Raw genomic sequence first — 16,063 nt, forward strand, 5'->3', positions numbered from 1 at the left:
ATTACACTGTCACATTTAGGAAGACATCCCTGCAAAAATCAAACAAAAATGAAATTTTTATGGCAAGGGTCAAAAATTCAAATTGACTCAATTTTTGCACACAAGTAGACCTTAGTAAGACAAGAAAGGTTGTGCATTTTTTTTTCCTTAAGCATGTTTTTATTTTCGAGAAAAACGAACTTTTCGTTTTCACCCTCCAGAATCGATGAATTGGGTCATAACAGGTCGAAAACTGAACACTTTCGTTCGCTTCGCATTTCAAAGATATTACATCAAGGGAAATCTATCCAAAATTTACTCTTTCATAGACTCTTCGTCATCTGTTAAAAGTAAGTTGTGTAGGAATTAGTTGCGTAGAAGCTTTTAGCAATGCGGAAAAGCAATGTGCTTTCTTTCTTTACAAAAAAATGTCGGTGAAGAACACCTCTTTTTCTTGCCATGTGCCATTATGTAGAATTCCACCAAATTACGTATGTAAATTGCCGAAGGAATGATCTTCAAAATGACGTAAAGTTTTCTTTGGGCAATTGCTTTCTCGCGACGCAGGAAACTCTTCAAAATAGCACACGGAAGACATAAAATCACGCAATATGTTGATTGCGTGACCAAAGAGTTAAGGAGCATTCCTGCCTTAGAAATTACTCAAAATCGTACAGGAGAACCTTTTCAGAAACAAATAACAAATTGATACTCATTTTTGTTAAATTACTTTGTCTTTTATCATTTGAAGTTTGTTTCTGCAGAGATACTCTGCCATCGTTCTGTCTAGTACGATTATGCACCAATGCTAGCAACGGTAGCCTCTCAAAGTCCAACCCTACGTCCTCGTCGTGAGAGGTGGAAACAGGTAATGCTGGCTAACAGGGCTCTGGTGAAGCTGCATAGGCCAATCCCCCGTGCAGTGGATGTAACGGATTACAGAATCATTGATCAATTTCAACTTAACCATCGACTTGGGGAATAGGGGGTCGTCACACAGACAGCATATGACGCAGCGTAGGGAAAGCCGTCAGGATCCTACACAGCCGATTGCTCTTCTTTCTCCTAAGTCAGCATCCCTATTAGGCACGTGGAACGTGAGAGCTATGTTCCAACCAGGCCGTGCTACCATCATAGCGCATGAGATGAAGAGGTACAAGTTATCAATCCTCGGAATGAGCGAGACACGCTGGACCTCATCAGGAGAGATGAAATTGGCAGATGGCACAACTATCATATATTCAGGCCATCAGGACGACGGAGCACCACACACTGAGGGTGTCGCATTCATGTTAACATCAGAATCTCGTAGAGCCATGATCTCATGGGAACCTATAAATTCTAGAATTATCACTGCCAGGTTCAGGACCAAACATAAGAAGATAACCGCACATATTATCCAGTGCTATGCTCCCACAAATGATTCAACTGAGGAGGACAAGGATGATTTCTATGGTGTGCTTACTGAAATAGTTGACAAAGCGAAGGAAAGAGATCTTGTAATGATAATGGGTGACTTTAACGCAAAGATAGGAGAGAATAACAGAGGATACGAGCAGATTATGGGTAAACATGGTCTGGGGACAATAAATGAAAATGGTGAACGTTTCGCAGACTTCTGCGCAGACTGCAACCTTGTCATCGGAGGAAGCTTCTTCCCGCACAAAACAGCACACAAGGCAACATGGGTATCGCCTGACCACGTAACAGAAAATCAAATAGACCATATATGCATCTCACAGAAGTTCAGGCGATCTTTATTGGATACACGCGTCAAGAGAGGTGCAGACGCTGCATCAGACCATCATCTCCTAGTTGCCAGAGTCAGATTAAAGCTGAAGCGTAACTATCAACCACGAAATCCAAGGATAAAGTACAATGTGCACTACCTCATGGATAGTGATACAGTACAGAGCTTCCGGTTGTCGTTGTCTAACAGATTTCAGCCCCTACAAGATCTGAATATAGAGGATGAATGGAGTGACATCAAAGTGAGTATTAACAGAACATGTGTAGAAGTATTAGGGACTAAGACAGCTGAGCACAAGGAATGGATTACACCAGGAACCATGGGGTCTATCAGCAAAAGGAAACATCTGAAGGAAGAGTACAACAGAAGCAGGACAAGGAGAGAAAAGGCAGAGGCACACAAGAGGTATGAGGCAGCAAACAGTGAAGTAAAGCGTAAGATCAAACAAGATAAAAGGGAATATTATGATACCCTAGCGACGAAGGCAGAAGAGGCTGCAGCACATGGCAATATGAAGGACCTTTATGATACCACCAGGAAGTTGGCGGGTAAATTTCAACAGACTAGCAGCCAAGTAAAGGACAAAGAAGGTAATATCTTGACTAGGGAAGATGAGCAGCTTAAGCGGTGGGCACAATACTTCAATGATCTCCTCAATCGTCCTCCCCCGCCAGAACTTCCAATAATACCGGAGGCTTCAGCTGAGCTGAATGTGAACTGCGGGAAGCCATCCAAAATAGAGATTGTGCGCTCTATCAAGATGCTTAAGTCAGGGAAAGCAGCTGGCCCAGATAACATACCTCCAGAGTCCCTGAAAGCTGACCCCGACCTATCAGCAGATATCCTCTATGGCTTGCTTGGAAAGATATGGGAAGAGGAGGAGATGCCCCAGGACTGGAACGAGAGCTACATTGTAAAACTGCCAAAGAAAGGTGACCGCCGGGAGTGCAAGAATTACAGAGGTATATCCTTGATGTCAGCGGCAGGGAAGGTGCTGAACAGAATTATCTTGCTTCGTCTTCAGGGGGCTGTGGATGCTACACTGAGAGATCAGCAGGCTGGCTTCAGGAAGGACCACTCCTGTATCGACCAAATAGCCACACTTAGGATAATCATTGAGCAGTCAATTGAATGGAACACTTCTCTTTACGTTAATTTCATCGACTTTGAAAAGGCTTTTGATAGCCTCGATAGAAGTGTTCTTTGGTGCCTTATGAGACACTATGGCATACCGGGGAAATTCATTCGAATCATCAAAAATTCCTATGATAAGATGACTTGCAGAGTCCTTCATGCTAGTGGATTGTCAGATAGCTTCACGGTCAACACTGGGGTCAAGCAGGGTTGTTTGATGGCACCGTTTTTGTTTCTACTTGCTATGGACTGGATCATGAAGGAAACAACTAGAGAACAGCGAAATGGGATCCAGTGGAACTTATTGGAGCAACTTGAAGATCTAGAGTTTGCTGATGATATCGCCCTGGTGTCAAGTAACAACCAACAAATGCAGGACAAAACAGCACGGCTAACAGCTAATTCCATCAAGTTAGGCCTGCATCCGAATGTGAGTAAGACCAAGGTTATGAAGGTCAACTGCACCAACAACAGACCAGTTAAAGTGAGGGATACCATCTTGGAGGAAGTAACATCTTTTGTCTACCTAGGCAGTGTAGTCGGCATTGACGGAGGTTCCGATGAAGATATCAAGGCCAGGATAAACAAAGCCAGAGTAGCTTTCAATATGCTGAGGAAAGTGTGGTCCTCCCATGTCATCTCACGGAGAACCAAATTTAGAATTTTTAACACCAACGTCAAAGCAGTCCTCCTCTATGGCTCAGAAACGTGGAGAACAACTAAGCAAACGTCCCAGAAATTGCAGACCTTCGTCAATAAGTGCCTTAGGCGAATTTTAAAAATCAGTTGGACTGATAGGGTAACGAACGAGATGCTGTGGGAATTAGCAGGCGAGGAACCAATCGTAACTCAGATCTCAAAGAGAAAGTGGAGATGGATGGGTCACATCCTAAGGAAACCGGCTAACAACATCACCCGGCAGGCACTACGTTGGAACCCCCAGGGCAAGAGAAAGAGGGGTCGTCCCAGGAACTCCTGGAGAAGAGGTGTAGAGTCCCAAATGAGAAACTGGGGCCACACTTGGGCCACTTTAGGAAGATTTGCCCAGGACAGAACCCGATAGAGGACGGAAGTGGTTAATGGCCTATGCTCCAACCGGAGCTAAGGGCGAAACAACAAGCTAGCAACGGTATACGATTAAAAACTTTGCTGATCTCTCGCATGGGAATCTTAAGTTTCTGTCCCATGTTTGACTTGCTAACCCGTGCCTTTTAACTAGCCTACGGTAAACGAAAATCCACAAAATGTTACCTTACAGAGGCCCTTGCAGGAGTTAAGTGAGGGCTTGCATGACCTAATTTGCATAATTGCGGTAGCAGTCGTCGTGCCCGTGTGACAGAATAATTTGGACCTACGAGTGGGGTCGGTCGATGTCATTTAAATAGGCACAAATACGAAGAAAAGAAATAATGAGTCTAGATATCCATTTAGCTCTGACTTTTCCTCAATTTGTACTCGTGTTATTTTTTTTTCTGCGTGAGTAAAACTATGATGTTTGTTGACTTTTCTATTTAAAAGCGAGACAATTAATTAAACTAACAAAACTTAATAAACATTGCTTCATTCGATTTTTTTCACGTGAAACTAACAAAAAGAATTATTTCCCGCCCCCTTGAATCGGAAGTCTCGCTTGTGAATGAAATGGAAGCTTCTTGCTCATTAGAACCTCTCCTTTTTTTTAATTTGGTTCTATCTCTCTTAGGGTGTTGGTTCATTTTAGACTGTGCGTTTTTATCTTATGACAAACTAATTTTGAGTATGAATCGCGACATAATTAGATTTACTTGTCTTGACCGTTCATATTTTTTCCTTTGCAGATTTAATATAACGTAAACCATGTAAAATCGTGACGAAAAAGCCATGTTTGTTTCATAAGAAAAATTAGTTCTCTTCTTGAGATGACCAACCAACATGAACTGAATGTATGTTTCATTAAAAAACGAGTAACGAATTTAGGATTAAAACACTCGTCATGAACATAAACGATAGGTAAGCTATATTACACCTGTACGTCGTTAATTCAAAGAAAGTTGCGTATCGAGGTGAACCCAAATCGCCGGCAAAACAGCTTTGTCTGAAGAATCAATTCCTATGTATAAAATAAATGGAGAGAAATAGTTTCCAGAAACCTTGAATGGAGTGTTAAAAGCTTTTGGTGTTTACAGGAGAAGTTATATCACAGAACAAGACAATTTAAGTGGCTGAGAAAACATATCAAAACTGAAATACGAGGCATTTTTTAGTGTTAGTAATTACGAATGGTCCAAAAAAATTCTCTCTTTTCCTTTAAAAACTTCTCTGGTCGACTTGCATTTTTATATCTGCACTGAACTAGTCATTTTCTTTTATTAAAAATAAACTTCTCCTGTAAACTTGGTTCCTTATTATATTCAGTTCAAGAAATTACCTATCTTAACTCAGGTTATTAATTACAGCTGTGGATGTTATTTCCAATTAAGTATTCGCAAGATAAGGGGGTAGAAGTTTCACGAATAGAAACCTTTAAAGCGGTTATAAAGACCGTGCATCTTATAATATGGAGTTACATGAAAATTGCGTTGTTGAAAGTTGGTAATAATTTCTTAAATGAAGACTTTATTTTCTTACAAGGTAGGTCATAAGTAAAGCAAACATACTGGACAAGACTTCAAAAGTGTAATCATAAATTAGACAGTCTTATTGTCTTAGAACTAATACAGTTGTAATCTCACATCCTAAATTAAAATACTTTCATGAGTAAGACATTTGTTGACAGCCTTGCGTTTCACTGTCCCACAGGCGGGATCGTAATTAGAGCATGTTATGTTGAGTACAGCTGAACCGAAATTTTGGATGGAAGCGTACACTACTTTGGAGGAAGCTCTCTACTTTATTGTACTTAAACTGCAAAATACTATCGGAGATGAGATCTCCTAGATCCTAAGGATGAATTTTTAAAAGCTGTCGGTTAGTACCTGAGAATATATAATATTAAAGAGGAAAAGTGACGCAGCCGACAACACTTTTGAAAATAGAATAACACGGTGAAATTTATTTATTTAGATCTATCGGTACATTTTTACTTAATTTAAGGGTAACTCCAATGGGAAAATAAAGTATTCTCTCCTCATAATGATTCAGATTTTTTTATACTGGCTATTTGAAGACTCCTCGATGATTTTTCGTTCCACTCAAAGAAAAACCTAACTGACCGGAAGCTCACTAATAGTTCCACTTATATCATTGTTTAGTTTTCTAGGTGCAACGCTTTTCATTTTAATCATTTAGATGTTTGTACCGTTTCTATCCTTACTCTACTCTCATATCACCAAAATATGAAACGGAAATACATGTTGCTCGGCTAAGAAGTTAAAGTTATTTAAAAGAAAAACTTTATATATAGTTTTCCTACCATTAATCTACGGTCTCCTAAGGTTACGAAGTGGCATGTTTGCTAGGGCGATACGAGAAAGGTCTGGTACCCTGTAAACTAGCTGTAATAAACCTTCTCTGAATCCTGGCATCCGAAGAGCGTAAATTATAGGATTTACAAGTGAGTTAGCTAAGAATAGAACTACCACAGCCATCTTAATATGAAAAGACGCCATAAAACAAGAAGAGGAAAGGTGAATACATGCTACATACATTGTCCCTGGTAGAAGACAAAGCAACGATACAAGTGAGACGATAAGCGCAGTACCCGTCAATTTGCTTTCACTTTTGGACCTAGAATGGAATTGAGGATGACGACTACATCGTACTTTGATAATAATGAGGATGTAAGATACACAGATAACAAATAGAGAAACTGTATAAAATAGGAAATACAAGTAAGTATCAATCACTACTACATCAAACATTTTCAAAAAGAAAATTTGGGCGACTTCTCTAACAATAGCTATTAACCAAATGACAATAATCATTGCTTTATAAACCCATTTCCTTACAAAGCGATGCCTGAATGGACAAAATGTTGCGTGTAGCCGTTCTAAGGAAATGGCAACGAGATTTGTAAGGGAAGTGAAATAGAATAAATGTAAAAATAAAAAAGATAAACGATGAGACCAAAGAGTATTTCGTCTGTAATTCCATAGAGGACAGAGCCACTCCATTTTTATTTCAATCTGCAGCGGCCCAGAGACTGCGCCCACCAAGACATCGACTATCACCAGATGGATGATCAAATATGTACTCCGCCGCTGAAGGTGACGCTTCTTCTTCACAAAAACAGCAATGGTGATGATATTAAGGATGACAATGGCCAGACATTCGATGATGAGGACCACAAGCCATGGAATACACTGAGAAGCTGAGGAGAAAGGCTGCATTTTCTCTGAGCTCTGTTAGCTGCCATAAAAATAACAGAAAACAGTTCAATTAGAGATAAAATGAAATACAAATTCAATATTCTCAATAGAGAAATATGTCAAATATTGCTTTTTACGCTTCTTTAACGTGTTTTGAAAAACTGAGTTTCGTCCATTGACTTAAATTGATCCTCATGTTTCCTTATGCGAGATTCATATCCGGAAATTTAATCATTTAGCCTGTTCCTGTTTTTTATTTCGATAAAGGCGCATTTAATGATATAAAAATTATTCGATACTCACTGAATAAGCGGAAAGCTTCGGCACCAGTGATCACAATTGCTTGAACGAAATTTAAAGCCTCCAAAAACAGACGGCGACAAAAATTTAAAGATCTTCTGGAAATACAGTAGAAAGACTGAGTAGAAAGACCTGCTCCTCTTCTCGGTGCCGCTTTTAGAAATACGGTTGTTGTTGTTATCGCCTTGAAAATTTCAAAGACAAATTAATTGTAGGTACGGTGAAATATAACTAACATTTTTAAAAGGAAAAACATCTCTTATGTTTTATTTCCTACACCCAGATGTTAATTCATGGTCTTTTCTCGCTTCGGATAAATTTCTTCCTTGGTCAATATCATAAGCAACAAACTGGAGAAAGAGATCTTTTTCGTCGCCTTACGATTACTAACATTCAGTCAATGACATATTTCCGTCCATATTGATTCAGTTTTCCTCATCTCGTCGAAGGTAGAATTTGCAAACGAATCTTAAGAATATTTTGAACTCACCTCACTGATAACGAAAGTGTTTCTAACCTTTAACGAATTAAGTTTAAGTCAAATGCAGAAAGGGCGGTTTTCACAAAGAAAAGAAAGCAGCATGCTGAGGAAGAATGCAATGCAGACTAAACTTATCACTATTAGAACTCCAATTTAGCTTTTCTGAATGATTGACAGATAATAGCTGAAAGGAAAGCGGCATTTTTAGTGCAGCTAAAGAAGCATTACAGATGAAAGCATCCGCCTAAACTACGCGATTGTTAGTGTGATTAAAGTCCTGTATCGTGATAAATCCACCTACAAACAACTGAATAAAGAGAATCAACATAAGCACATCAAACGAGTGGAAATAAATAGTTTCTAAAATCCTTAAATGGAGGTTTGAAAGCCTTTGGTTTTTTCGGGAGAAATTATATCGTTGAAACAGAAGTAAGGGAAGTAATTAGAGCGTGTTAATTCGAGAGCGGCTGAACCGAAATTTTGGATAGAAGCATACACCTGTATTGCCTTAATTTGAACTAATTTCAAAATGCAAATTTCTCTCGGAGATGAGCTATTTCCTAGATCACGAAGTTGAATTTTTTAAAAGCTGTCGGTCAGTAACTGTAACATTAGAGGGAAAAAATGATCCAGTCGACAAAACTTTACAAAATAAAATTACACGGTTACATTTAAGAAGACATCCGTGCAAAACTCAAACAAAAATGAAATTTTTATGGCAAGGGTCAAAAATTCAAATTGTCTCAATTTTTGCACACAAGTAGACCTTAGTAAGACAAGAAAGTTTGTGCATCTTTTTTTTCCTCAAACATGTTTTATTTTCGAGAAAAAAGAACTTTTCGCTTTCACCCTCCAGAATCGATGGATCGGGTCATAACAGGTCGAAAACTGAACACTTTCGCTCGCTTCGCATTTCAAAGATATTACATCAGGGGAAATCTATCCAACGTTTGCTCTTTCCTAGACTCTTCGTCATCTGTAAAAAGTAAGTTGTGTAGGAATTAGTTGCGTAGAAGCTTTTAGCAATACGGAAAAGCAATGTGCTCTCTTCCGTTACAAAAAAATGTCGGTGAACAAAACCTCTTTTTCTCACCATGTGCCATTATGCAGAATTCCACCAAATTGCGTATGTAAATTTCCGAAGGAATGATCTTCAAAATGACGTAAAGTTTTTTTGGGCAAATGTTTTCTCGCGACGCAGGAAACTCTTCAAAATAGGACACGGAAGACATAAAATCACGCAATACGTTGATTGCGTGACCAAAGAGTTAAGGAGCATTCCTGCCTTTGAAATTACTCAAAATCTTACAGGAGAACCTTTTCAGAAACAAATAACAAATTGATACCCATTTTTGTTAAATTACTTTGTCTTTTATCAATTGAATTTTTTTTCTTCAGAGATATTCTGCCATCGTTCTGTCTAGTACGATTATGCACCAATGCCAGCAACGGTATACGATTAAAAACTTTGCTGGTCTCTCGCATACGAGTCTTAAGTTTCTGTCCCATGTTTGACTTGCTAACCCGTGCCTTTTAACTAGCCTACGGTAAACGGAAATCCACAAAATGTTACCTTACAGAGGCCCTTGCAGGAGTTAAGTGACCTAATTTGCATAATTGCGGTGGGAGTCGTCGTGCCAGTGTGACAGAATAATTTGGACCTACGAATGGGGTCGGTCGACGTCATTTAAATAGGCACAAATACGAGGAAAAGAAATAATGAGTCTAGATATCCATTTAGCTCTGACTTTTCCTCAATTTGTACTCGTGTTATTTTTTTTTCTGCGTGAGTAAAACTATGATGTTTGTTGACTTTTCTATTTAAAAGCGAGACAATTAATTAAACTGACAAAACTTAATAAACATTGCTCCATTCGATTTTTTTCACGTGAAACTAAAAATTATTTCCCGCCCCCTTGAATCGGAAGTCTCGCTTGTGAATGAAATGGAAGCTTCTTGCTCATTAGAACCTCTCCTTTTTTTAATTTGGTTCTATCTCTCTGTGCGTTTTTATCTTATGACAAACTAATTTTGAGTATGAATCGCGACATAATTAGATTTACTTGCCTTGATCGTTGATATTTTTTCCTTTGCAGATTTAATATAGCGTAAAACATGTAAAATCGTGATGAGAAAGCCATGTTTGTTTCATTAGAAAAATTAGTTCTCTTCTTGAGATGACCAACTAACATGAACTGAATCATTTATCGTAAGTGCACGTTCCGTTGACTGGTAATTTTCCGTCGATGTTGTGTTTGCCTTGGTGGTGTCTGCTCTCAAATCCCGTGGATGTTTCATTACAAAAAAGCTTTTGGTGTTGACAGGAGAGGTTATATCACAGAACAAGGCAATTTAAGTGGCTGAGAAAACATATCAAAACTGAAATACGAGGCATTTTTTAGTGTTCGTACTTATGAATGGTCCAAAAAATTCTCCCTGTTCTTTTAAAAAACTTCTCTGATCGATTTTACTTTCTTATATCTGCACTGAACTAGTCATTTTCTTTTATTGAAAATAAACTTCTCCTGTAGACTTAGTTCCTTATTATATTCAGTTCAAGAAATCGCATAACTTAACTCAGGTTATTAATTACAGCTGTGGATGTTATTTCCAATTAAGTATTCGCAAGATAAATGGGTAGAAGTTTTACGAATGGAAATCTTTAAAGCGGTGATAAAGACCGTGCATCCTATAATATGGAGTTACATAAAAATTGCGTTGCTGAAAGTTGGTAATAATTTCTAATTAATGACTTAAATTTCTTACAAGGTAGGTCATAAGTAACGCAAACATACTGGACAAGACTTCAAAAGTATAATCATAAAGTAGACAGTCTTACTGTTTTAAAACTAATACAGTTGTAATCTCACATCTTAAATTAAAAATACTTTCATAAGTAAGACATTTATTAACAGACTTGCGTTTCACTGTCCCACAGGCGGGATCGTAATTAGAGCATGTTAAGTTGAGTGCAGCTGAACCGAAATTTTGGATGGAAGCATACACTTGCTGTATTGAGTTAATTTGGACGAAGTCCTCTACTTTATCGTAATTAAACTGCAAAATACTATCGGACATGAGCCATTTCCTAGATCCTAAAGTTGAATTTTTAAAAGGTGTCAGTTAATACCTGAGAATATGTAATATTAAAGAGGAAAAGTGACGCAGCCGACAAAACTTTTGAAAATAGAATAACACGGTCTATCGTTTAGATCTATCGGTGCATCTTTACTTAATTTAAGATTAACTCCAATGGGAAAATAAAGTATTCTCTCTTCATAATGATTTCAATTTTTTTATTTGAAGACTCCTCGATGATTTTTTCGTTCCACTCAAAGAAAAACCTAACTGACTGGAAGCTCACTAATCGTTGTACTTATATCTTTGTTTAGTTTTCTAGGTGTATCGCTTTTCATTTTAATCATTTAGATGTTTGTACCGTTTCTATCCTTAGTCTACTCTCATATCACCAAAATATGAAATGGAAATGCATGTTGCTCGGCTAAGAAGTTAAAGTTATTTAAAAGAAAAATTTCATATATAGTTTTCCTACCATCCATCTACGCTCTCAAAAGGTTGCGAAGTGGCAGGTTTGCTAGGGCGATACGAGGAAGGTCTGGGACCCTGTAAAATAGCTGTAATAAACCTTCTCTGAATCCTGGCATCCGAAGAGCGTAAATTATAGGATTTACAAGTGAGTTAGCTAAGAATAGAACTACCACAGCCATCCTAATATGAAAATACATCATAAAACAAGAAGAGGAAAGGTGAATACATGCTACATACATTGTCCCTGGTAGAAGACAAAGTAAAGATACAAGTGAGACGATAAGCGCAGTACCCGTCAGTTTTCTTTCTCTTTTGGACCTAGAATGGAATTGGGGATGACGACTACATCGCACTTTGATAACAATGAGGATGTAAGATACACAGATAACGAATAGAGAAACTGCATAAAATGGGAGATACAAGTAAGCATTAATTACCTCGAAATAACCAATTTCCCATAAGAAAATTTGGGCGGCTTCTCTAACAATAGCTATTAACCAAATGACAATAATCATGGCTCTATAAACCCATTTCCTCACAAAGCGATGCCTGAATGGACAAAATGTTGCGTGTAGCCGTTCTAAGGAAATGGCAATGAGATTTGTAAGGGAAGTGAAATAGAATAAATGTAAAAATAAAAAAGATAAACGATGAGACCAAAGAGTATTTCGTCTGTAATTCCATAGAGGACAGAGCCACTCCATTTGTATTTCAATCTGCAGCGGCCCAGAGACTGCGCCCACCAAGACATCGACTATCGCCTGATGGATGATCAAATATGTACTCCGCCGCTGAAGGTGACGCTTCTTCTTCACAAAAACAGCAATGGTGATGATATTAAGGATGACAATGGCCAGACATTCGATGATGAGGACCACAAGCCATGGAATGCACTCTGAAGCTGAGGAGAAAGGCTCCATTTTCGCCGAGCTCTGTTAGCTGCCATAAAAATAACAGAAAACAGTTCAATTAGAGATAAAATGAAATACAAATTCAATATTCTCAATAAAGAAATATGTCAAATATTGCTTTTTACGCTTCTTTAACGTGTTTTGAAAAACTTAGCTTCGTCCATTAACTTAAACTGATCCTCATGCTTCTTTATGCGAGATTCATATTCGGAAATTTAATCATTTAGCCTGTTCCTGCTTTTTATTTCGATAAAGGCGCATTTAATAATATAAAAATTTTTCGATATTCACTGAATAAGCAGAAAGCTTTGCCACTAGTGATCTCAATTGCTTGAACGAAATTTAAAGCCTCCAAAAACAGACGGCGACATAAATTTAAAGATCTTCTGGAAATACAGTAGAAAGACTGAGTAGAAAGACCTGCTCCTCTTCTCGGTGCCGCTTTTAGAAATACGGTTGTTGTTGTTATCGCCTTGAAAATTTAAAAGAAAAATTAACTGTAGATGGGTTGAAATATTAATAACATTTTAAAAGGAAAAACATCTCTTATGTTTTATTTTCGACACCCGGAAAGTTTAATCATTGTCTATTCTCACTTCCGATGAATTTCTTCCTTTGTCAATATCATAAGCAACAAACTAGAGAAAGCGGTCTTTTTCGTCGCGTTACTGACGATCATTAAGATTATCAATGACATATGTCCGTCCATATTGATTCAGTTTTCCTCATCACATCAAAAGCAGAATTTGCGAACGAATCTTAAGAATATTTTGAACTTGCCTTACTGATAACGAAAGTGTTTCTAACCTTTAACGAATTGAGTTTAAGTCAAATGCAGAAAGGGCGGTTTTCAAATAGAAAAGAAAGCAGCATGCTGAGGAAGAGTGCAATGCTGACTAAACTTACCAGTTTTTTCGAATTACCATAGCAACAGAATTATATTTGCTACCTTTCTTTTGTGCTTTGACTCAATTTCATGTTCCTATTTTTGGGTGCAATATATATCCGGAAGTTTGAAATACTTTGAGTAAGCTAAAGCCTTTATACAATAGATCTCAGTTGCCTTAATCGTTTAATAAGTATCATTAGAAACAAACTAAAATATTCGACATACTTGTAAAAGATTGTCGATGTGCGTAAATAAGATAACAAAGATGGCAAGAGGGAATCAAGTCCTCTCTTTAACATGGTAAATGTTGTACTCGGTAATGAAACTAAGAAAGATCTTTTCATCGTCTCGTCAGGAAAGAGTAACGAAGGCTGAGAAGCAACAGGCTTTTCACAAGAGGTCTCAAATTCATCAACTGTTTCATAAGCAATAAAAGAAGGAAAAATAGCTAAAATTCTAAAATTTTTCACGGGCTGACAAGGATTTTCCATAACTCCTCTCCACCCATTTTACTTGGTTTTACCTCATCTCAGCGATGTCAGAGTTTGTAAACGATTGAAATCTTATGAACATACCTCACTGATAACGAAGTACTTCGTATCCTCTTAAAAATAAGTTTGAGTCAAATTTAACCGAAGGTGGTTTTTCCAATGAATAAGAAAACAACAAGCCAAGGAATAAGGATAGAGAATAAACACACCACTATTAAGACTCGAAATTAGTTTTCCAAATGTCCGACATATGATATCTAAATGTCGGAAGACGTTTTGAGTGCAGGTGAACAGGAACAACAGATAAGCTTTACTACACTTGTTCGTCGTTAATTCAAACAAGGTTCTGTATCTAAGTGAATCCAAACCGCCGACAAAGCAGCCTCCTCTGGGGAATCAATACCTGAGTACCAAATAAATGAAGAAGAATAGTTTCTAGAAACCTTGAATGGAGTGTTGAAAGCAATCTAACTGGCTGAGGAAACATTTCAATTTTTTTTTTAATGTTGTTAATGATGAATAGTCCACAAAATTTTCTTTTTTCCTCTAAAAAAACTTCTTCAGTCGATTTTTCATTTCTTATGTCTGCTGAACTGGTCATTTTCCTTTGTTAAAAATAAACTTCTCTTGAAAACTTGGTTCCCTGTTATATTCAGTTCAAGGAATTGCCTATCTTAACTCAAGTTATTAATTACAGGTTTGGATTATATTTCCAATGAAGTATTCGCAAGATAACAGTGTAGAAGTTTAATGAAAAGAAATCTTTAAGGCGATGGTGAAGACCGTGCATCTTTTACATGTAGTCATATAAAGACTGCGTTGTTGAAAGCTGGTAATAATTTCTTAATTAAAAACTTTATTTTCTTACAAGGTACCTCAAAAGAATAATCATCAAGTAGACAGTCTCTTTTTCTGTTGTAATATCACATCTTAAATTAAAAACTATTTTCATGAACAAGAAATTAATCAACAGTCTTGTGTTTCACTGTCTCACAGGCGGGATCATAAAGGAGGTAATTAAGGGGGAAATGATAAGTTAATTCAGTCATCATCCTCGATTATTTTGCGTTCGACTCCAAGCGAAAGAAAATCCTTCGGAAGCCCACTAATCGTTGCGCTTGTATCGTTGCTTAGTTTTCTATAAGCGACAAAATGCATTGGTTTTCATTTTAATCATTAAGATGTTTGTACTGTTTCTATCCTTAGTCAACTCTTATGAGTCTTCTCGTCTACGCTCAGCCAGATTCAAAGACAGGAGTGTTTCGCGTAACCAATTTGCAGACCCCAGATCATATAAGAGGGTCTCAATGCGGTTAACCGTGAAAACAAAGGTGTTAACTGTTAGCCGTAAATCGGCCAAACATTTTAACCGTTAGCCGTAAAAGCCATCACCTCATTGGGACCCTCCGATAAAAACTTAAAGTCAAAATGCAATATTCAAAGCGTCGCGTTTTAAGGTGTTTTGGCACCTACAGTGTGTTTTATTTGAGGCGACTTTGTCCCTAAGTTTTTGCGTTCATTTACATAGTTTACATAAACGAATGCAAACTCTTGAAGGCTGTATTTTATATCGACGTCTGGAAATATATTCATAATGAAGCAATTCAAGTGAGAGTTAATAAGGGAATAACATGACTTTTTTCGGGAATATTGTTTATTTGCGCCCTTGTAGTGTCATTTGCGGCCCGAGCGCTTCGCGAAAAGAAATCTTTAAGGCGATGGTGAAGACCGTGCATCTTTTACATGTAGTCATATAAAGACTGCGTTGTTGAAAGCTGGTAATAATTTCTTAATTAAAGACTTTATTTTCTTACAAGGTACCTCAAAAGAATAATCATCAAGTAGACAGTCTCTTTTTCTGTTGTAATATCACATCTTAAATTAAAAACTATTTTCATGAACAAGAAATTAATCAACAGTCTTGTGTTTCACTGTCTCACAGGCGGGATCATAAAGGAGGTAATTAAGGGGGAAATGATAGGTTAATTCAGTCATCATCCTCGATTATTTTGCGTTCGATTTCAAGCGAAAGAAAATCCTTCGGAAGCCCACTAATCGTTGCGCTTGTATCGTTGCTTAGTTTTCTATAAGCGACAAAATGCATTGGTTTTCATTTTAATCATTAAGATGTTTGTACTGTTTCTATCCTTAGTCAACTCTTATGAGTCTTCTCGTCTACGCTCAGCCAGATTCAAAGACAGGAGTGTTTCGCGTAACCAATTTGCAGATCCCAGATCATATAAGAGGGTCTCAATGCGGTTAACCGTGAAAACAAAGGTGTTAACTGTTAGCC

The 16,063-nt window shown here is 37.6% G+C and overlaps 3 protein-coding genes across 3 annotated transcripts in view; all 3 read right to left on the reverse strand.

Moving 5' to 3' along the window:
- The window catches only part of LOC131786990 (arf-GAP with GTPase, ANK repeat and PH domain-containing protein 1), a 296,718-nt gene that overhangs the window by 81,182 nt on the left and 199,473 nt on the right, over nucleotides 1–16,063 (reverse strand). The gene's annotated exons all lie outside the window — the stretch shown is intronic.
- On the reverse strand, nucleotides 5,584–8,037 carry LOC136283997 (adenosine receptor A3-like). Its single transcript, XM_066173666.1, has 3 exons — nucleotides 7,940–8,037; nucleotides 7,453–7,633; nucleotides 5,584–7,189 (listed from the first exon to the last, which is right to left on the reverse strand). The coding sequence occupies exon 3, from the start codon at nucleotides 7,168–7,170 to the stop codon at nucleotides 6,262–6,264; it is 909 nt and encodes a 302-aa protein (XP_066029763.1). The 5' UTR covers nucleotides 7,171–7,189; nucleotides 7,453–7,633; nucleotides 7,940–8,037; the 3' UTR covers nucleotides 5,584–6,261.
- LOC131799521 (adenosine receptor A3-like) lies at nucleotides 10,817–12,403 on the reverse strand. The gene has a single exon (XM_059117228.2). It carries the CDS (start codon nucleotides 12,397–12,399, stop codon nucleotides 11,491–11,493), a length of 909 nt encoding a protein of 302 aa, XP_058973211.2. The 5' UTR covers nucleotides 12,400–12,403; the 3' UTR covers nucleotides 10,817–11,490.

Source organism: Pocillopora verrucosa, chromosome 10 (assembly GCF_036669915.1).
Source record: "Pocillopora verrucosa isolate sample1 chromosome 10, ASM3666991v2, whole genome shotgun sequence".
NCBI classification, from domain to species: Eukaryota; Metazoa; Cnidaria; class Anthozoa; order Scleractinia; family Pocilloporidae; genus Pocillopora; species Pocillopora verrucosa.